Genomic DNA, 23,214 nt, shown 5'->3' with positions numbered 1-23,214 from the left:
AAGAGTGATTATTAATGGTCATGTCAGACTGATTGATATGTTTGGTGCAGGTGTAGCAAGCCCCTTTTGAACTTTATGCAGGTAGCTGCAAAGTTAACTTCTGCCTTTAGTTTATTCTCCGTACCTTGCCCTAAACCTTCCTCTGGCTCCTCTTTGTCGCACAGGGAATATTTCCCTTGATGAGCATCTGCAGATACAGACACAGATTACTCAGGCAGACTAGAAGTAGACTATCTGTGTTCATCTGTTGGCTGCTTCAGTCATTTCTTTGCCCTCTTTCCAATTCTTTTTTTGTTTTTTTGTTTACTTGTCTGTTATCAGCCCCAGCCACACACAAAGGCAGTCTTCCTCCATCCCTCCCTTTCTTTCCTTTCCTTTTTCACAAGTCGTCTCTGCATCCTCTGGGATGGCTAATGTTTCCCAGCTATTGATCAGTCTTCTTGCTGCCTCCCTTTATTAACTTCCCATGCAGCCCATATTCCATCAGACATCAGATAGTGTCTACCTCTTCCATTCCTTTGACCCTATACATGGTTACAGAGACACCAGGAGGCAGACTGTACTTTTTGATGCCCAACTGATACGACTTCACTACTGGATTTCTCTCTGGGGGAAAATTCCATGCACCATGATTTTGAAAGTTCTTACATTTGCTTATGCTTTATGAATCAGAGTTGAACCCTAATCTAAGTGTCTCATTGTTTTGTAAAACCAAATCACTTTTGATCATAAACTTAATGTTGACATTTTACAAGGATTGTCAGACTAGTTTTGACATTTGTGTGCCGTAATGAATTTGACTTTCTAGAAAATTTCTAATGAATAATTAAAAAACTAATGTGAAACATAACAAGTGATTAAGAAAAACTGCTTGATGTGTATATAGATGATCAGATGTTAAATTGAACACATTTGTTTCTCTACTGGTTCTCAGGACTCTTTGTTTTAAGCCCTCAGTCAGTGTTCACATATTATTGACAGCCAAGTAAAGGATGACAATGACCATTTTCTCGATGGTGTGGAAGTCCAGAGACTGCACTATTAGTGCTAGCACAGACCAGAATCTACTCACCCTCTTGTGAAGCGGTTTATTTACTTAGACATGTTGTATAAGAACAATAAAGGCCCCCTCTAGTAGTCTAATTTTTTCAAAGATGGATAACAAGTAAGTCATTGGTTTACATTTTAAAGTAGGAGTAATGACTGATTAATTTTAGTAAAACAAAGCACAGTCCTGCATTTCTGCTGAGTAACCGGTTTGAAAGGAATATAACTTGTTTAAAGAATCATACTTTTTTTTTCTAGTGAAGCATGCAAAATTTGGATGGGACAGTCATTGAAAGAAGCCTCATGATAGTCGTAGACATATATTCAAATGATATAAACTTGTAGAAAAAATTTCAGCATGTTTATTTGATTAGTTATATGCTCATTTGTCTAGACATTTTAGCCATTTTTGAAGACCGCACATATTGATTTTCCATATAAAACTGCATGTGGGAATTTTTGCCTCACAAAATACTCTTGGAAATTTCCTTTTTTTGGGGGGGATTTTTCCCCGTATTCCTCCCCAATTGTACCCAGCCAATTACCCCACTCTTCCGAGCCATCCTGGTTGCTGCTCCACCCTGTCTGCCGATCTGGGGAGGGCTGCAGACTACTACCACATGCCCCCTCCGATACACGTGGAGTCGCCAGCTGCTTCTTTTCACCTGACAGTGAGGAGTTTCGCCAGGGGGACATAGCATGTGGGAGGATCATGCTATTCTCCCCAGTTCCCCCTTCCCCCCGAACAGTCACCCTGACCGACCAGAGGAGGTGCTAGTGCAGCGACCAGGACACATACCCACATCCGGCTTCCCACCCGCAGGCATGGCCAGTTGTGTCTGTAGGGACTCCTGACCAAGCCAGAGGTAACGCAGGGATTCGAACCGGTGAGCCCCATGTTGGTAGGCAATGGAATAGACCACTAATGCTACCTGGCCACCCCCCTTGAAATTCTCTAATTAGTAAATACGATATATAATTAGAACTTTGACCTGGATGCTTTAAATTGACAATATTTGACAGTTGTGTTAAGGGTGGGTGAGTGTCTGATCATCCATATGAGAGTCATACTGATAAATTAATTAGGATTATTTTTAAAATACCAGATTGTGAAATTAGTGCTGTTTGCCAAAAATAAAATAAATAGATAATGGCATTTCACATTAAAGTGAAACATTGGCCTTCTTTGGCTATAGAATTGCGATAGCAACTTCTGATGTAGAATTTAGACAGAAATTGTCCTTAGGTCTAATTTCTTCAGTTGTATAAAACATTGATGAATGAAAACAATGAATATTGAAGACATTAAGCAGGCAAGTTTGCATGTTAGAACCATTTTTGTGGACACTTTTTAAAAAGATCAGTGGATATCTTGTGGCAAAAACGTATGATGCCCCTATAGTGCAAATACCATTGTGAGTTTGTGCAATAGGACATTTTTGTCTTAAAAACTAGATTCAACATTGTTTGCGATTTTGTGAATCAAAATCCTTGAATTCATTTTTTTATTAATTTTAAAACTTTTTCATGTGTAGACTTATAGTTGCTCTTCGTTCCCCAATTTCAATCCATTTTGTGGCAATCCAAATTCACCCACTATTGTTCAGTAGATCATCTAACTGTTGAGTAAACATCTTTTTCCATTATCCCTTTTTCTAATTAATGCCCCCTCATCCCCCTCCCCCCAACCCTGTGCCTGGTGCCAATTCTTCTGTACCGGGCCTCTCAAACAAAAACGGGTTAGGCCTAGTTTCAGCAACTGTCTCTATGCTGCCCAGCCAAAACTTCTATACACCCGCTGACACCCCCCCCCCCATTTTAAACACATCGGATGTTCCAGAATGTTCTAGACCCCTGTCTTCTTTGTCCTGACAGCTGTTCCAGTTCCTAGAACTGTTTTGAATACTCAGTTGTAAGATTTTTGAGTAATAAACATGTATAGCCAGGTTGCAGTCAAGTATCCACATTGTAATCAGTTCTAGATAAGGGTAGGGCAGGCCTGTGTTTTCATGTCGGTCGTGCTCTGTGACTGCAATGTATTGGCTTGTTTTCAGATTCATCTGGCAAATTTGTCTCACTTTATATCTCTTTATTTTGAAGCAGCAACAGCAAAGACACGACTAGTGGTAACCTGTTAGCGTCTGAACATGTTAAGGCACAATGGTAAAACTAACACTGACACACTGCATAAACATTAGCGCTGGGTCTTTTGTCTGTTCCCTATACACCAGAAAATGAGCATACCTACACACAGGCTAATGTATAATGCCACATACCGACATTCTGTGCATGTATGTGTTTGTTCTATTGTGCCTGGTTGCTCTCAGGGCGGAAGTGAGCAGGCCTCGGGGAGGGCTCTATTTTTACTGTGATGAGGTGGAGTCACTGCTCTCATAGTTGTGTAATCCTGCTGGGTGCTCCATTTCTTGATTGCAGCCATGGACCTCTCTCTCTGTGACAAAGTGGGGTTTATAGTATGCTCATAGGATAAGCATGATAAGCGTGCACTTGTACAATAGTTCAGCCTAAGCTTTCCATTCTCTAATACATGGCTCTTTTAGGTGAGTAGCTGTAGATGGCAGTTTTCTTAAGCAGCTTCTTTCTCATTGTGCCCAGGCTGAAGGCACCTATAAGTTGCCATTTGGCAAGACAACAGCCAAACAATTAAGATAGATAAGACATACTGTACAAATAGTAAAAACCACATTATTGATATTTGCCCTTCAGTTCTGGAATCTCTCTCAAACCCACTTTTTGTCATGTGTACTGTGTTTTATATGGACATAGATGATTAAGATGCTTTTTTTTTTTAATGAATGGTAATGTTTGTTTGGTACTGTGCACAGGCCCTATCAGCAACAAATTGTTCTCTTGAGAGGCAAATCAAATCTTTAACTTAATTTGAAGAACTTCTGCTTGGCATCTTTTTGGCATGGAAGTGTGTTTTTCTATTAACCCTCTCAATGTTCTAGTGACAGGACAGGACCAGCACTTAAGCATCGGCTTATTTTCCATCTTTGAAAATGCATCTTAGATGATTTAGTGACCCTAGTGTTGATCTATACTGTTCTTTCTAAAAGTTCTTTGAGAAGCAGCTCTGGACAATGTGTTTTACTTGAAATTAGCAGTGCATGTCTCAGGGTTTTGCATTGGATTTGACTAAAGAATAAGAACATCACTCTTGTGCCCAGGTCCACATGTTGAGTCAGTGGAGTTTACAGCATGCCCCTGGCTTAACAGTAGGAGGCTTGTCTGTAGTCTCCCAGGTTTTTAGGCCACTCGCTAAGATTTGTGCAACGGGGTCAGTTTAGAGAGGGAAAGGCGGTTTGGCATGTCACAAATGACTCCCCATTGAGACAGAAAGGGGAGGAAAAGGACGGCGATGCAGAGACTTGGCCCCAGAAAAGATGCCTTGCATTTTTTTCTCACTCTGTTGAGTGGAAAAGTACAAACAATGTTGGGTTTCTCATTTCTCTCAGCCATTCAGCAGTCCAGCTGGCGCAGGGTAGGGGCAGAGAGACAGGGAGAGGGAGAGAGACAGACAGAATGAGACCGACAGAAAGAAGGGTGGGGGGGGTAGAGGACACAGAGCAGTGATTGGTTCTAGAGAGCTGGCTATGTGACATCATTAGGGGTGTTGGTGGAACACTGTAAACAAAGAAGGAAATGTTTGAAAGGCTCTCTGTGCTACTGGACAACATTTCCATTTCCACTACACAGACAACATTCCCTGCTGGCTCCCCATTGCTGTGCCCCCCCCTCCCAATAAAAAAAACCCGCCAAACACACATGGCACTTTTTATGACAGCTTTGATTACAGTGGTAGTTATTATGGTATTAAGTAAATCATAATGATGTTAAAAAAATCAAGTTTCTAATGACATATTCAAACAATGCTCAGACACCAGCTTTACATTACAATGGATTTTAAAAGTAATTTCCAGTTTCATTTAGATGGTTGTCTTTTTTTGTGTGTGTGTGTGTTGGCTAGTGGGTGAATCAGAAATGGCTTGATGCATACTCAGAATAGCTGTACAATTGCTATATATAATAAACAGTAGAGGTGAAGAAAGGATACAGGAATTTGTATGCAAAGTAACATATTTGGTCACTGTGCTAACACAAACACTTATTTTTGGATAAAAAAAGCAGGTTTTTCCGTTGGTAGTTTATTACCTGCAGAGGTCATGTGCAGCCTTTCTGCTTGGAATGCTTTTTATAGCTTATGTATTAGTCATGTCTCGGTTTTACCCAACTCCCTACCCCATATACACACTTGGGTAAACAAAAAACATAGCATGTTCTTCTAACACCAACACCCAAGCTTCACCAAAAGTCTTATGTAACGGCAAATTTGTTAGACCTGTGTCATTATGTGTAGTCACTATGTCAATGTTCAGGGATGGGGGTGGGGGGTGTTTGCTTTTAATTTTTGCTGCAGTTTTGTGCCTCACTATTGTCTGAACTTTTTGGAACACAAAAGCGTTTCGCTGACAACCAGGAAGAAACAGAACAAGGCTTTTGCTGGGAGGGAGCCAATCAAAGGTCACTTGTTCGCTGGCAGTCCTCTTTGCAGGATTGGCACTTTTGTAGGCTGGACTGGAAATAATGTCCGAACCCTGTAGCATGCTAGTACCTTCAGAATTTTCTAGACTTTCCTCCAGCACTATTTGAATTCAATATAACCCAACTTTACCTGCGGCAGTAGACATTGCCTTGGCTGTCAGAGCATGTCGGACTTCAACACATAAGGTCATCTTGTGAGCAGATACAATCCTCTGGAGATTCAGTCACACTGCCACTTCAATGAATTTTAGAAGCGTTTACTGTTTCCTTGTTAATAGCCTCAGCTACTTCCTATCTTGCAACAAAATTTTATATGTAAAATTTAATAGAGCTGTTTGAATAATATGCCCAAATGATTTACACCAATTGTAAGAGTGCCGACAGAGAGCTCTGAGTTTGCTTGGTGACCCCTTGAGGAATGTGTTATAGGAAGCCTCTGTAAATATCGAGAGGTGCTGTGCCCACATCCACTGCTCTTGCCTCCAGCTGTGTGTTTGTGTGTTTTTAAGGGATACAGTGTTTTAGTTTCTCCCCTTCCCACTCCATGTGCTATCACCTGTTCTCAATTCTCTGTTTTTATATAACTGTGAAAATTGAGGCACAAGTCTTTGCTTATTATGTAGAGGTTTTGGCTTGGGGCCATCGTGTGAATTTTCTTGCACCATTGCACAAAACCATTTCTGACTGACCTGGAAAAGGTTTCCCATTTGAAATTTGATTCAGTTAAGAGTTCCTGTAATGTTTTATGGTTTATTATTGTTGTTAATTATTAGGCTACTCCATTAAACATGAGGGAAGTATTTACTTGGAAAAGATTTCTTGTAGTATTCTGTCACCATAGCAACAAATTAAATTCATGTTGAGTGTCTTCCTGCTAATTAAGAATTCTGGGTTACCTACACTGGCCCAAGATGCCGAAAGTTCTGAGATGCAATCAAGGCTAAATACATTGGAGAATAGGATTGTCACAGGATGAAATTTACTACGGAATACTTTTGATCATATTTATGATTAGATCTAGATTTTCAGTGGTATGTTAAAGACTATCTAAACCCTAGCCTAGATCATTTTAGTAAGTTTGCTGACATCTACAGGTTAAAAAGCATGTAAAGGTTAAAAACATCCCAGGTTGGTCTTGCTCTGTGATGTTAGCATAGCACGATAAACACAGCTGCAGCTAATAACATTAATCATAGGTCTGTTTGATTTAGCATTGCCAGCACTGTTGACTATTATATACTATTATATGTGCTGCCTCTGTCTGTCTTATCTGTCAAATGTTGGTAGGTGTGCTGGCACACCTAAATCAAATGGGTCCATTTTTAATGTTGTTTGCTGCAGCTGTGTTTATCCTGCTATGATCACGAAAATGGTCTTATGTTTAGTTACTCTTTTACACTTAAATTTTCTCTTTATATGTTAATGTTGCTAAACATCCATAATTCCTAGTATTAATTTTCTTAAATGTAGCTGCTTCTTAGATCCATTATCCAAGCTGCTCTTGTCCGAATTCGGGTCGCGGATGCTGGAGCCCATCCCAGCAGTCACTGGGCAACAAGCAGGGAAACACGTCCTGGACAGGCCGCCAGACCATTATAGGGCCGATACATTCACACCTAGGGACAATTTAGTAAGGCTGATTCGCCTGGCCTACATGTCTTTTGGACTGTGGGAGGATACCGGAGCACCCGGAGGAAACCCTTGCAGACACAGGGAGAACATGCAAACTCCACACAGAGGATGACCTGGGATGACCCCCAAGGTTGGACAACCCCGGGGTTCAAACCCAGAACCTTCTCACTGTGAGGCGACTGCGCTTCTTAAATTTTAAAGTTTAAAATTGTCTTGAAAGCAGTCAATCACGTGGACATTTTGTCATGCAATATCTTATCTAATGCTGATTGTTAATAGTTATTATCAGAACTCACTGAAATATCTGCCCCTCAGACAAAACAATCTTTCGATCTAGAAAATTAATTATGAAGTCACTCTTGTGCACAGCTGTAGAACGTACTGTGCTCTGATTGGTCGAAATCACTGAACTTGTCATGGGCACAGTCAGGACGTTGTGAGGTGTGCCTAGATGTTATATCTGTTGTTTTCCACTGTGTAGCACTACATGGGACTAAAACCACTGATTGTAGTCACCAAAGCAAATTTTCGCTCCAAGTGCCCCAATCTATCAGATTGGGCCATTATTAGGTTGATTTCATGTAGTCTGAGGTGGCCATAAGGCATTCACATTCAAGGATAATTCTGTCTTTTTTCTCTCTCTCTCTCTTTTTTCTTTTTTACGCTGTCTTATTTTTGTAGTTTTTGCCATAGTTTTGTAAAAACTACAAAAATATGACCCATGTTGTAAAACTAACCCCCAGAATTATCCATTTGATTTGAGCTGATTTTAAACTAGAGAAACAGTGTGCAAGTCCCCTGGTCAGTTTATAAGCTAATGAAAATTGGGTTTGTCAGCTGATACAATACTCTTGTCAGCACTGTACCTGTCACTGTCTTCTTTCTTCACAGCAGATTTGAGTTAAGAGTTCAATAAATGATCACCTTGGTCAGCTGTTCATTTCTCTTAACAACGGTTTGCATGGAGCACCCGATATTACAGAAATTGTTGTATAATGTGTCACTGCGTGTCTCTGATGCTTTCTGACACTTCCTTGTCTGACAGTGTTGCCAAAGCATCAAAATACAGTGTAGACAATACACAGTAACACTACTAATGAACATCAATACAACATTGTAATGATCAATAAAGAAACAATAAAACGACAACAATAAAGAAACAGAAGTAGATCAAAAGGTGGAGCATGGGTTGTGAGGAGACTACAGTTGTCATGTGATGTGTTGCTTGTCTCTCAGGCTGTGACTTATCTTGCTGCATCTGTGGCACTGACACTATTTTCCCCAAGTACATGTTGCATTTTAGTCTGGTCAGAGAATGTGTCCAAGTCTTGGAATTTACATTTAATTTTTGTAAAGAATTTTGTTCTTAAGTCTTCATATGTGCTACATTGCAGCAGGAAGTGTTGCTCTGTCTCCACCTGTCTCTCTGGACAGAGCTGACACAGCCTGTCTTCTCTAGGCAGCCAGGTTTGCCTGTGTCGGCCAGTCTCTATGGCCAAACTGTGATCACTGAGTCTGTACATAGTCAATGCCTTTCTCAGTTTCTGATCAGCCCCGGTGGTCAGATACTCTGCCATCATGTACCATCTGTTTAGAGCCAAATAACATTGAAGTTTGCTTTGAGTTTTTGTGATAGATGTCCAATGGTTAATGTAATTTTCTTTTTCTTTAGCTATAATTTGGTTGGGCCAGATTGTGTGAGGTCTCTCTCTCTCTCTCTCTCTCTCTCTCTCTCTCTCTCTCTCTCTCTCTCTCTCTCTCTCTCTCTCTGTCTCTGTCTCTGTCTCTGTCTCTGTCTCTGTCTCTCTCTCTCTCTCTCTCTGTCTCTCTCTCTCTCTCTCTCTCTCTCTCTCTCTCTCTCACACACACACACATACACACACTCTCCCGTGCTAACCTCTAACCTCAGCCCTGTTGTGATTCCCTGCAGCCTCGGGACCAGTCAGCAGCAGCGTTAATAGACGCCGTGCTCCCTCCTCGGTGACGCCCCTCTTGTGGGAGAAACGCAGCACTGCCGTCATGTCCAGCATCACCATCGACCCCGAGCTCAAGCCCGGGGAGTTTGTCATCAAGAGCCTGTTTGCAGAATTTGCCGTGCTGGCTGAGAAGAAGATCGAGGTGGTGATGGCCGAGCCGCTGGTGAGTGCACGTGAATGAAACTCCCAACACCCATTACAATGTTCTGTATCCTAACTTCTCCTCAAGATATCACATAGTCATGCCGGACCCCTCCTTTGGCAGTGTATGATTTTTCAGTGCAACAGAGTAATGTTACTTTTCAAAGTGCTATCAAAAAGCAAAGAAAAGGTCTTTGTTATTTCGGCATGGTGGCACAGTGGTTAACGCTGCTGCCTCACAGCAAGAAGATCCTTGGTTCAAACCCCAGCCAGGGTTGTCCAACTTTGGAGGTCATCCCAGGTCGTTCTCTGTGTGGAGTCTGCATGTTCTCCCCGTGTCTGCGGTGGGTTTTCTCCAGTTTCCCCCACCATCAAAAAGACATGCATGTTAGGGTTAATACTCCTGTCTATGCCCTTGGCCGAGGCATGGCAAGACGAACTGGAGTTGGTCCCCGGGTGCTGCCCAGCAGCTGCCCACGGCTCCTAGCTACACAGCTAGGATGGGTTAAATGCAGAGAAAGAATTGCCCCACGGGGATCAACAAAGTACCTCAAACCTCAAATTTCATCTTTGCCCACACACTTGTTTTCTAGTAGATTGCTAAGCTATGTTTTTAACTTGAGCCTATACTTCAGCAGACAAAATTAATCCCAAAGTAAGATGAGGGTGAGAGAGGGGGAAAATGAGCTATTGTTTTGGAGGTTTGAGGCAAGATGAAAAATACTCATGTGAATGTTTCTGTTCTGCCATTGCTCGTTCTTTGTATAATGAAAACTGCTGGTATGAAAATGTGTCTTCCACTAAGAACAGATAAAGAGGGGAGCCAAAAAATAAATAAATAAAAATCTAAAGTTGAAACTGAAAGGATGAAGTAGGATAAGCAGAAATATCCAAAAGAAGGAACGGCCCTCCTTGCAGTGACAGAATCCAAAAGAAGGAACGGCCTTCCTTGCAGTGACAGAATCGCTGCACTCTGCGAAAGCAAACTCTCTCCTCTGTCCTTATACTCCTGGACCTGTCAGCTGCGTTCGACACAGTGAACCACCAGATCCTCCTCTCTACCCTCGAGGGGCTGGGTGTCACAGGCTCTGTACTCTCAATGTTTGCAACCTACCTGACGGGTCGCTCCTACCAGGTGACATGGAGGGGATCTGTGTCGGAGCTTCGCAGACTGACACAGGTGTTCCACAGGGTTCGGTTCTGGGTCCTCTCCTTTTCTCCCTGTACACGACATCCCCGGGTTCTGTTATTGGCTCGCATGACTTCTCTTACCATTGTTATGCCGATGACACCCAGCTGATCTTGTCCTTTCCTCCGTCTGACACACAAGTAGAGACACGCATTGCTGCGTGCTTGACTGACATCTCGGAGTGGATGGCGACACACCACCTGAAGCTCAATATGGACAAGACAGAGCTGATGTTCCTCCCGTGGAAAGGTTGCCCGCACCAAGACCTGGCCATCACCATTGACAATACCATGGTGACGCCAACTCGGACTGTGAGGAATCTGGGTGTGATCTTGGACGACCAACTGTCGTTTGCTGAAAACGTTGCATCAGTTGCTCGCTCCTGCAGATTTCTCCTCTATAACATGAGGATTCGCCCATTCCTCACCGACGAGATGGCACAGGTGCTCATCCAGGCTCTGGTCATCTCTCGGCTGGACTACGGCAACTCCCTCCTTGCTGGCGCCCCGACGTCGGCCATCAGACCTCTGGAGCTTGTTCAGAAAGCTGCAGCTCCTCTGGTGTTCAACCGCCCTAAGTTCTCCCACACAACTTCTCATGTCCCTACACTGGCTCCCAGTAGCTGCTCGCATCCAGTTTAAGACTCTGGTGCTAGCCTACAGGGCAGTGAAAGGAACAGCTCCTTCCTATCTCCAGGCTATGGTCAAGCCCTACACCCCCGCCCGACCACTTCGCTCTGCTGCCTCGGTACGCCTGGTTGCCCCGTCGCTCAGAGGCCCTTGCTGTCGATCGACCCGGTCACGGCTCTTTTCTGTCCTGGCCCCACAGTGGTGGAATGAACTCCCCACTGATGTCAGGACAGCGGAGTCGCTGCCCATCTTTCGGCGCAGATTGAAAACTCACCTCATTAAGAACTACTACCCTGTTACTTGTTCTTAGCACTTATAGTATTCACTCATTTAAAAGAAAAAAATCTCTTTCTTGCACTTTTACTTTAGCACTGGTTTTGCTTTTAGATGCACTTATGACCTCTGATGACTAGTAGTTCTCCTGATTTCCTACATTAAGTGCACTTATTGTAAGTTGCTTTGGATTAAAGCGTCGGCTAAATGACTGTAATGTAACAAATGCAAAATAATTTGGTGGAATAGAACTGTCAGATGTTTGAATAGCTTACAAAACAAGTTAATAGTCATTAGAAGGTATGGGAGACACTTGGACGTATCAGAATTGCCATTTTCTACCAATCATGATAAACTTTCCATTTATACACATTAATACTATTTATACAGATCTTGATAGACATCAAGATGGCACCGAGGACGGTAATCTTGGTTCTTTGCTCTCTTGTACTTTTTCTGTTTTTACTTGTTCAGTTTCCAGCGCCCTCTCGCAGATCACATACAGCAGGGAAGAACTTTTAAGCCTCCAGCCATCCACTGGAGAAACTGAACAGACTTTTTTATACCAACTTTAACTGAACATTTCAATGAAAGTCTTGCTGAGGTCTTGATCGGTACAGCCCTGTACGGACTATGACGAAGATGCCGAAGGTGTAAGCAAGCCGGAGCGCGCGTTAAACTGTGACAGCGGGGATTTAGAACCGTGCTCCCATCAATCCACCTGGTGAATGTCTACTCTCTGGCCAACAAGATGGACAAACTGCTACTCCTAAATGGAAAAAACTCAGACTTTTCCACATCTGCCGCCCTGTGTCTCACTGAAACCTGGCTTTGTGAGCATATCACGGACAGTACACTTCATCTGCTGCAGTTCCAGCTCCTCCGGTAGGACCGCGAAATGGAGCTATCAGTGAAAAAAATGGGGTGGTGGCATATGCTTCAACATAAATGAAGGTTGGTTTATGGATGTCACAGTGTTAAAGAAATCATGTAACCCTCAGAGACCTTTTTCATTGACTGTAACCCATTCTATTCACCGTGGGAATTTTCATCATTTATCCTGGTCGGTGTCTATATCCCACCACAAGCCTGTGTTAAAGAGACATTAAAACACCTGGCTGATCAAATTACAAACATGGAGCGCAAGTATCCAGACTCCCTACTCATTATCCTTGGGGGTTTTAAGAGAGAAAATCTCAGCCACAAACTGCCAAAATACAGACAGCATGGGAAAATGTCCCACCAGAAACAAAAATACTCTGGATCATTGCTACACAATATTAAAGGACACCTATCACTCTGTCCCCCTTGCAGCCCTGGTCCTCTTTGATCACTGTCTGATTCATCTTATCCCAACCTGCAGGCAGAAACTGAAATCTGCAAAGCCTGTGGTTAGAATTGTGAGGAAATGGACCAATGAGTCTAAACTGGAGCTCCAGGCCTGCCTCGACTGTACATACTGGAATTTTTTTTTAAATTTTTATTTAATTTATTTCTAGTTTTTTCCCTTATCCCACCCGATTAACCCAATGGCATATGACCGGAACTCTTGTCGAATAACTCCCCTGGCTCACAACCATCATTGGCCTCATCCAGGATGATGACGAATCTGCATATAGGTGGGAGGTTGATCAACTGGCCCTCTGGTGTGGCCATAACAATGTGGAGCTGAACACACTCAAAACAGTGGAACAGAGTGTGGACTTCAGGAGGAGTCCCTCAACACTGCCCCCCCCCCTATACTCAACAGCACCGTGTCTACGGTGAAAACCTACAGGTTTCTGGGTTCCACAAACTCCCAGGACCTAAGGTGGGCATCCAACATAGACGCAATCAAAAAGGCCTAGCAGAGGATGTACTTCCTCCACCAGCTCAAGAAAGTCAACCTCCCTCAGGAACTGCTGATTCAGTTCTACTCTGCAATAATTAGTCTGTCCTCTGTACATCCATCACTGTCTGGTTTAGGTTGGCCACCAAACAGGCCAGGGACGGACTGTCAACCTGCCCTCCATTCAGGACTTATACACCTCCAGACTCAGTAAACGGGCAGGCAACATCAGTGCAGACCCATCACACCCTGGTCACAACCTGTTCTAACTCTTCCCCTCTGGGAGGCGCTACAGAGCACTGTGCCCAGAAACAACCGGATATAAAAACAGTTTCTTTCCGCGGGCTGTCATTCAAATGAACGCTTAACACTGTCAAATAAAGCCAACCATTGTGTATATACTGTACTGTACATTGTACGTATACTGGCACGCTCTGTCATGTACATTTACCTCAGGTATGTATGTAAGTAACCTGCTAACATCTATTTCAGCATCTCCGATATATTCTCTGCACCATTGTACTTTATCACCTCTTATTTCGCCTGTATAAGTCCATCCTTGTGTGTGTATATATCTGAAGATTGTTGTGTTGTAGTGTTGTTATTCTATGTTAAGTACACTGAGAGAGCCACAAAACCGAAGTCAAATTCCATGTATGTGCAAACCTACATGGCCAATAAACATGATTCTGATCCTGATTTTTTTTTTTTAGTATGTAGTCTGTGCCTGAGGTATATTAACTGTGTACTGCTTCAAAAAGCCTTACTGGAGAGGCACAACTCATAGATGTTGTGCTTCGTGTTCATATTCTTTGGTTATATTTACCTTCAAGAAGTGAAGAACAAAATGATTAATGACGAAAATATCTTTAATAGTAATTTTCCCAGCTCTGCTTTAAACTTTCAAATAGACTAGTGTTATGTTATAATGTGGTATAACTCTAGTAATGCAGTTATTGATGCATCATTTCGTTGTGTCAACTCAAATTGTAACCATACCGGAGTTTTTAGGTTTGAATATATCAAAAGAATGCTTGGTTAGGGATATAATACTGGCTAAAAAACATAATTATGTTCTCGGGTATTCCCATTTTCTGGGTGGCCCTCTCTCTGTTATCTCTTTGGTTATCCCAATTCACCTTTTTTAGACCTCCCTGTCTGTGTCCATGACTCCTGCTCTCTTTCATTCCCTTATTTCCCCTGGATGGGCTGCTGTGTTTATCTAGCAGTGAGGTGTTTTCATACAGTCTCTTGGCTGACTGTTGAGACAGAAGCTGTTGGCATCGTAGTGATCTTAGGCTGATGGCCGTCATTCAGCTATTAAGACCCTTGTTGATCTCCAGTGTTGTTCCGTTTCACCTTCATCCTCATCATCTGGCCTGCCCATGTGAATGCTATTAGGCTGTTGTTGTGAAAGCCATCCATCCCTGGCTTAGTAACCTACTGTCTTCCTGACTCTCTTATCCCATCCCCCGCCCCCCCTTCATCCTACTTTCCCCACAGGAGAAACCTCTGTCCCGATCTCTCCAAAGAGGGGAAGATGCACAATTTGATCAGGTGAGTTCAGCTTTCAAGGCAAGAAAGTAAACCATGTGTATCCCCATGTGTAAGCGTGTCTCCCCCCACTCAGCACTGATAACGTTCCCCTCCCACCTTTTGTATGAATGTGAGCATCAGTTGAATCCCTCAGCTCCACCCAATCAATCCCCCACTCAGTGGCCCGTCTGTCGCTCATCTCTGGCTGGTGCAGAACTCTGAACAATGGGCCTGCCTACTGCAGAGTGCTTTGTTCAGCACAACACAAAGCCAATGAGGATATGTTGCTATAGATCCAGCTGCCTCCATTGTGAGTGAGGGGGGAAGAGTGAGAGCGGGTGGGCAGAAAGGGAGTGCAAGTGAGAGTGTAGAAATGCTGTGTCATTCTCAGCAGTAAATCAGCGTTGGGTGCTGGAGTGTGTCCTCCTGGCGCCGTAAGGGCAGAGGGTGCAGTTACATAACTCTCCTGCGTAGCATCCATCATCCAGCATGCTCAGCACTGGACCTTTAACACGTGCACACAGAGACATAAACACACACAGACCTACATTATTCATGCCAACTACATCTCACATCATATGTAAACATCGTAATCTGAAGCCACAAGAATGCTGAGCTGTAGTTTTCTTTTTTTTAAATGTCAAAAAACTTATTCAAAGTCTTATAATATTTCAACCTACCTTATTATAATGCTTAAATTAAAGTTACAACTCCACAGTGTGTAGTACGCCTCGTCATCCACTAACAATGGTCCATGCAGTAACTTTTCTCATATATATTCTGACATCATTATTATTGATGCAGTCAAATTGATAATGAAGTTTGGAGGAGAGCCTATTAGTTGAGTGGACTTGCATATGGCCACTGCGGAGGCTTTTGTGTTGTGGGGCCGCTCGATAGCATAGCAGGAGAATGCTGCGCACAACATGTCATCCAACACCACAATGCAAGTCCAGATCAATAGCTCCAGTATGTCACCCACTGGCTGAGGTCACCTCTGGTTTGCACTCTGTATATACTGCCTTCCCCTGAAATGTGCACCTTTCTGCATTTCCACTTGGAAAACCTTCTATACACAGTTCTTACTAGTCGTTCTGCATTCGTGATCTTGTCCTGAGTGTGAAGATGTGGATTCCTGTTTCGTCCATTACATTTGCACCTTAAAACGAGATATTGGTGAACAGAAATTTAAGAGTTTGTTCACTAGTGCTAACTCAAAAGTAACAACTTAATGAGAGCATCTGGATATTTGTCTCATTGTCTTTCAGTTAATAAGCTCTATGAGCTCAATAGCAGAACACTGTTTGCCCTCCCTGCTGCGCACACTGTTTGACTGGTACCGGCGGCAGAGTGGCACCGAGGATGAGTCTTATGAGTATAGGCCTCGCTCCAGCACCAAGTCCAAAGGGTAAAACACCCCTCATACCTCTTTCTCTTCTTGCCTGTCTTTGTTTTACCTCTTTAACAAATAATATCTGAGTGATTGTTCTTGAGATTTGGTTGTTTTGGTTTCAGTTTTTCTCTATATAAATGAATCTTTTTCGCTCCCTCTGTAGAGATGAACAACACCGGGATAAAGACTACCTATTGGAGCGGAGGGACTTAGCCATAGATTTCATTTTCTGTTTAGTTTCAGTGGAAGTTTTAAAACAGGTGAGCTATCTTGACTCTTGTGTGATCACTCATGTCTTTCAGATCTCTATTTAAGACTGTTATAGTATTTCTCTACCTCCTGTGGTCACAGTGCTGCCTATTTGAACAGTACTGATGCATAAGGTAGAGGAAACATCCAGCTCATGTTCAGCCTCTGCAGTTCTTAACCAAACTATTTAGGTCCTCCATTTTTGTGTCCTTCCCTGCTCCATTTGAGAATACTTTTTAATAACTTATTTCGAGGAAGGGCATCTTGGAACATTGTCCTTCTTTTTATTTAGCTTCCTCTTGTTAGGATATTTTCCCCCTTTCTCTTGTTAGGATTCCATCCTTTGAGCACCAGTTAAGATTTCTATTGTTGTGAAACTTGACAAGCATTCCTCGATTTGGGGCATCCCATGCCATTATTATGTTCTGCAAAACAAACTGGAAACAACAATGGTCTAGCATAACTTGACTTTTGCATTTCTTAAATTGAACTTCCGGGGCGTCCGGGTAGTGTAGCAGTCTATTCCATTGCCTACCAACACAGGGGTTGCCAGTTCGAATCCCTGTGTTACCTCCAGCTTGGTCGGGCGTCCCTACAGACACATTTGGCCGTGTCTGCGGGTGGGAAGCCAGATGTGGGTATGTGTCCTGGTTGCTGCACTAGCGCCTCCTCTGGTCGATCGGGGCATCTGTTCAGGGGGGAGGGGGAACTGGTGGGAATAGCGTGATCCTCCCACGCTCTACGTCCCCCTGGCGAAACTCTTCACTGTCAGGTGAAAAGAAGCGGCTGGCAACTCCACATGTATCAGAGGAGGCATGTGGTAGGCTGCAACCCTCCCCGGACTGGCAGATGGGGTGGAGCAGCGACCGGGACGGCTCGGAAAAGTGAAATAATTGGCCGGATACAATTGTGGGGGGGGGGAATAATAATTCAACTTCCAACTAGATTTTATCACAGCTAATTATATTGTATAGGTTGAAGAATATACCCTTTGGTTTCCAGCGCTTCCTGATCCACTTAGATAACAGGGTTGAGATTACTTGGGCTCTTCTCACCACTGATTTGCAGACCATGCCGCTGCTCCAGTATTGTTTAGTAGACATGTGAAAGAATTGTAATATTGTTGATGAAGAGTGTGTCCTTAATGGTAGAACAGTAAATAGACATGATGGCTACATACCAACTCCTCCTGAGCTTTTCTCTGGTCCAGTCTCAGTGCTAGGCCTACAACAGACTGTCAGATCCAAACCTCACATTCTCAGCTGAAAGCCAAACCCAGGAGACCAGTGCTAAGTTGTCCTTGGCTCTGCTCCTTTAGGGAGGATAATGAATGGTAGCAAAGCGAAAGAATGAAGGGAGTATCAATGCTCCCAATAAGACTAATGATTTCATGTTTACGTCACAGATTCCTCTTCATCCAGTGCCAGATGCTTTAGTACATGAAGTTCTGAATCTGGCATTCAAGCACTTTAAACACAAAGAGGGGTGAGTGTTTACATATATATATATATAGATATATGTATATATATAGACACGCAGACACACATACAAAGGCCAAAGATTTTTTTTTTTTGTCCTATGAATTAAACTCTGTTCTGCACTGTGACTTTTTTTTTTTTTACTCTATGTGGGTTTGGCTCTGTAGTGTAGAGTAAGACTTTTTTTTCTAAATAGTTATTTGAATAGACTGGCTTTATGGTCATTAAGTGAATTTGAGGTCTTTATAAAACAAAATTGCCTTTTGTTAAGCAACTTCAATAAATTTATTCAGCGTGCTTCAAAAGTGCTTCTGGTGTTGCCGTTGTGGTCATTTATCATTTTGTTGTGTCCTGAATCCTCTTCTTGTGTATGATTTGAACCAAGGCTTTCTGAATTAACAGGTATTCTGGCCCCAACACTGGCAATGTGCACATCATCGCAGATCTGTATGCTGAGGTCATTGGAGTTCTCACACAGTCAAAGTAATAAGCTTCATTGTGTTCTCTGGCATTTAATACTTACCAACTGTTTAAATACGTTCAAATGTTAAAAACTGTTAAAAATTAAAAAAAATATGAAAAAATACTGTTTAGCAAATCATAACAGTTTACAGCACATCTTATTCACAGGTAATTCTTTAGAATTCACATTCATTGGTCTTTGAGTTTTTTTTTTCTTGTCATTGTTACGGGTCTGTTTTGTCCAGGTTTCAGGCAGTGAGGAAGAAGTTCATCACAGAGCTGAAGGAGCTTAGACAGAAGGAGCAGAGCCCCTACGTGGTCCAAAGCATCATCAGCCTTATCATGGGCATGAAGTTCTTCCGGGTTAAAATGTACCCTGTGGAGGACTTTGAGGCCTCCTTTCAGTTCATGCAGGTCAAATTACACTTGTATTGTTCATGCTTAGAGTCTGCTTGTTTAATTGCACTCTCAATGAGTTGGACTGATGTATTGGTACTAAACCATACAACCAAAAGCTTTTTACCACTGCCCTTTTGTTGGAGTTACGCAGCTCCCTGTACCTATGGCTCATAAAGCCAGATGAGTAATGGTCAGTTGTAGGATTACAGTGCCAAGCAGTAAGTGTGTGTTGCGGCCTTTGCCAAGAGCTGTGAATGGAGCAGTACATTTTTCATTAATCTTCACGCAGCAATAAAAAAACTCGCTCAATATGCTCTTCTCTTAACAAGACCCTTATTTACCACTGTTTTAAGGGAGGATGTTTGTTTACATGCAATGGGTCATGTGATTTTATGGCTGCAGAACAGTTGCCTATGCACTTTGCTTTCTTCCCATGTGTTGCATGTCTGTTAGAACCTGACAAATACAGGATTTTGATATGGTTATCTGTGTTAAATTTCAAAGGTGATTTTGAATATTTATCTCCAAATGCAGAGTGAATAATGATGGTATGAAAAATATTTGTTATCACTCAAAATCAGTGAAACATTGTAATGGAAGTTGTGGTGATTGGATATTGTTTCTCACTTATTGCAATTACTTTTTATCATGTTTTTTGCTGTCTACATGCACATAATTTATGGATGCCAATTATTGCAATAATCTGGATGATTTAAAAGATGTTTTGCAAACATCTGCTAATATTGGGTAGCCATGTACACGTCTTTACTTGTGTGCCCTTGTGTCCACAACCTCCCCAGGAGTGTGCCCAGTATTTCCTGGAGGTCAAGGACAAGGATATAAAACATGCTCTGGCAGGTCTTTTTGTGGAGATCCTCATCCCTGTTGCTGCTGTGAGTAACACTGTATACCCTCACCCCCACCCCCGCACACCCCCAAAACAATAATCCTTCAGTTAACATCACCGCAAATGAGAATTTAATGTATATGTAATCCATTTTTTGGATTACATATACATTAAAGGTTATTATATATATATATATATATATATATATATATATATATATATATATATATATATAATCCAGTTAGTCAAGTAAATTCTCTATGAGACAGGACAGGAGGAAAGTTGTGTGTATGTGTGTGTGTGTGTGTGTGTGTGTGTATACATAGTGTTTTTTCCGAAACCGTCGATGGTGTTAAGTGCTCACCTAATGAGGAGCGGAATATCAACGTGGATACAGGAAAAAAGATTTTAATGCATAGCAGTACAGGCCTGTTTCATGCATCTCAAACTCATCAGCTGTTGATATATATATATATATATATATATATATATATATATATATATATATATATATATATATATATATAAACGTTGTTTAAAGAAACTCAACGGTTGGAAAGTGCTCAACAAATAAGGAGGAAAATAATCCAGTGAGTCAAGTAAATTCTTTATGGAACAGTTCAAGCTTGTACTGTTTCATAAAGAATTTACTTGACTCACTGGATTTTATATATATATAGATGTCAAGTCAAGTCAATTTTATTTCTATAGCCCAATATCACAAATTACAAGTTTGCCTCAGTGGGCTTAACAGCAACACAACATCCTGTTCTCTCATCGGATAAGGAACAACTCCCTAAAAAAACCCTTGAACAGGGAGAAAAAATAAGAAGAAACCTCAGGGAGAGCGACAGAGGAGGAATTTCTCTCCCAAGATGGACAACATGCAATGGATGTTGTGTTTACACAATTTATACAATACAACACTGAAAGAGGATAAACAGAATTATAATGGACTTATAAGATTTATGAAGAATATGATGCGCAGGATGCCAAGCAGTGTCCAGACGCCATCGGAACAGTCCAGGACCCAAGCCACACAACCAGCATCATCATGAAAAAAAAAATTATGTGAATTTATAAAAAGATTATGTGATGAGGGGAATGGCAGGCAGCGTCCAAGTGGTGACCATCATCACCACGGAGACCTGGGAGAAAACCGACTGCACGTGCACACAAGGGAGACTCACATGACACCATTCACACACACAAAAAGTGAAAGGAGAAGACATCTCTCAGAGAGAGAGAAAAGACATGTGAGAGAAGAGAACAGTTTGCAATAGTCAGTCATAATCAAGTCATCAATTAGTCATCTATATGGTTTAATCTCGTCGGCATGGCTAGCTGATGAGTGCGCAACGCACGAAACAGGCTTGTACTGCTATGAATTAAAGTTTTTTACCTACATCTATCTTAATATTTCGCTCCTCATTTGCTGAGCACTTTCATCAACACCATTGACGATTTCTGGGGAAAAAAAACGCTATATATACACTACCGTTCAAAAGTTTGGGATCACCCAAACAATTTCGTGTTTTCCATGAAAAGTCACACTTATTCACCACCATACGTTGTGAAATGAATAGAAAATAGAGTCAAGATATTGACAAGGTTAGAAATAATGATTTGTATTTGAAATAAGATTTTTTTTACATCAAACTTTGCTTTCGTCAAAGAATCCTCCATTTGCAGCAATTACAGCATTGCAGACCTTTGGCATTCTAGCTGTTAATTTGTTGAGGTAATCTGGAGAAATTGCACCCCACGCTTCCAGAAGCAGCTCCCACAAGTTGGATTGGTTGGATGGGCACTTCTTTGAGCAGATTGAGTTTCTGGAGCATCACATTTGTGGGGTCAATTAAACGCTCAAAATGGCCAGAAAAAGAGAACTTTCATCTGAAACTCGACAGTCTATTCTTGTTCTTAGAAATGAAGGCTATTCCATGCGAGAAATTGCTAAGAAATTGAAGATTTCCTACACCGGTGTGTACTACTCCCTTCAGAGGACAGCACAAACAGGCTCTAACAGGTACTATTTAATGAAGATGCCAGTTGGGGACCTGTGAGGCGTCTGTTTCTCAAACTAGAGACTCTAATGTACTTATCTTCTTGCTCAGTTGTGCAACGCGGCCTCCCACTTCTTTTTCTACTCTGGTTAGAGCCTGTTTGTGCTGTCCTCTGAAGGGAGTAGTACACACCGGTGTAGGAAATCTTCAATTTCTTAGCAATTTCTCGCATGGAATAGCCTTCATTTCTAAGAACAAGAATAGACTGTCGAGTTTCAGATGAAAGTTCTCTTTTTCTGGCCATTTTGAGCGTTTAATTGACCCCACAAATGTGATGCTCCAGAAACTCAATCTGCTCAAAGAAGTGCCCATCCAACCAATCCAACTTGTGGGAGCTGCTTCTGGAAGCGTGGGGTGCAATTTCTCCAGATTACCTCAACAAATTAACAGCTAGAATGCCAAAGGTCTGCAATGCTGTAATTGCTGCAAATGGAGGATTCTTTGACGAAAGCAAAGTTTGATGTAAAAAAAATCTTATTTCAAATACAAATCATTATTTCTAACCTTGTCAATGTCTTGACTCTATTTTCTATTCATTTCACAACATATGGTGGTGAATAAGTGTGACTTTTCATGGAAAACACAAAATTGTTTGGGTGATCCCAAACTTTTGAACGGTAGTGTATATACACTCACTGGCCACTTTATTAGGTACACCTTGCTAGTACCGGGTTGGACCCCCTTTTGCCTTCAGAACTACCTTAATCCTTCGTTGCATAGATTCAACAAGGTACTGGAAACATTCCTCAGAGAGTTTGGTCCATATTGACATGATAGCATCACGCAGTTGCTGCAGATTTGTCGGCTGCACATCCATGATGCGAATCTCCCGGTCCACCACATCCCAAAGGTGCTCTATTGGATTGAGATCTGGTGACTGTGGAGGCCATTTGAGTACAGTGAACTCATTGTCATGTTCAAGAAACCAGTCTGAGATGATTCGAGCTTTATGACATGGCGCGTTATCCTGCTGGAAGTAGCCATCAGAAGATGGGAACACTGTGGTCATAAAGGGATGGACATGGTCAGCAACAATACTCAGGTAGGCTGTGGCGTTGACACGATGCTCAATTGGTACTAAGGGGCCCAAAGTGTGCCAAGAAAATATCCCCCACACCATTACACCACCACCACCAGCCTGAACCGTTGATACAAGGCAGGATGGATCCATGCTTTCATGTTGTTGACGCCAAATTCTGACCCTACCATCCGAATGTCGCAGCAGAAATCGAGACTCATCAGACCAGGCAACGTTTTTCCAATCTTCTATTGTCCAATTTTGGTGAGCCTGTGCGAATTGTAGCCTCAGTTTCCTGTTCTTAGCTGACAGGAGTGGCACCCGGTGTGGTCTTCTGCTGCTGTAGCCCATCTGCCTCAAGGTTCGACGTGTTGTGCGTTCAGAGATGCTCTTCTGCATACCTCGGTTTTAATGAGTGGTTATTTGAGTTACTGTTGCCTTTCTATCAGCTCGAACCAGTCTGGCCATTCTCCTCTGACCTCTGG

The 23,214-nt window shown here is 42.3% G+C and overlaps 1 protein-coding gene across 4 annotated transcripts in view; it reads left to right on the top strand.

The window, feature by feature from the left end:
* fryl (furry homolog, like) overlaps positions 1–23,214 on the top strand; it is an 82,474-nt gene that overhangs the window by 9,894 nt on the left and 49,366 nt on the right. For all 4 annotated transcript variants that reach the window (XM_056277718.1, XM_056277721.1, XM_056277719.1 and 1 more), the window contains 8 exons: positions 9,176–9,384; positions 14,785–14,838; positions 16,086–16,225; positions 16,374–16,470; positions 17,865–17,944; positions 18,340–18,420; positions 18,645–18,813; positions 19,599–19,691. In XM_056277718.1, the coding sequence (XP_056133693.1) occupies positions 9,176–9,384; positions 14,785–14,838; positions 16,086–16,225; positions 16,374–16,470; positions 17,865–17,944; positions 18,340–18,420; positions 18,645–18,813; positions 19,599–19,691 (923 nt within the window). The remainder of the gene's footprint in view (positions 1–9,175; positions 9,385–14,784; positions 14,839–16,085; positions 16,226–16,373; positions 16,471–17,864; positions 17,945–18,339; positions 18,421–18,644; positions 18,814–19,598; positions 19,692–23,214) is intronic.

Source organism: Lampris incognitus, chromosome 3, assembly GCF_029633865.1.
Source record: "Lampris incognitus isolate fLamInc1 chromosome 3, fLamInc1.hap2, whole genome shotgun sequence".
NCBI lineage: Eukaryota > Metazoa > Chordata > Actinopteri > Lampriformes > Lampridae > Lampris > Lampris incognitus.
Note: the sequence above shows the minus strand (reverse complement) of the source record. Positions and strands in the feature narration are given on the sequence as shown.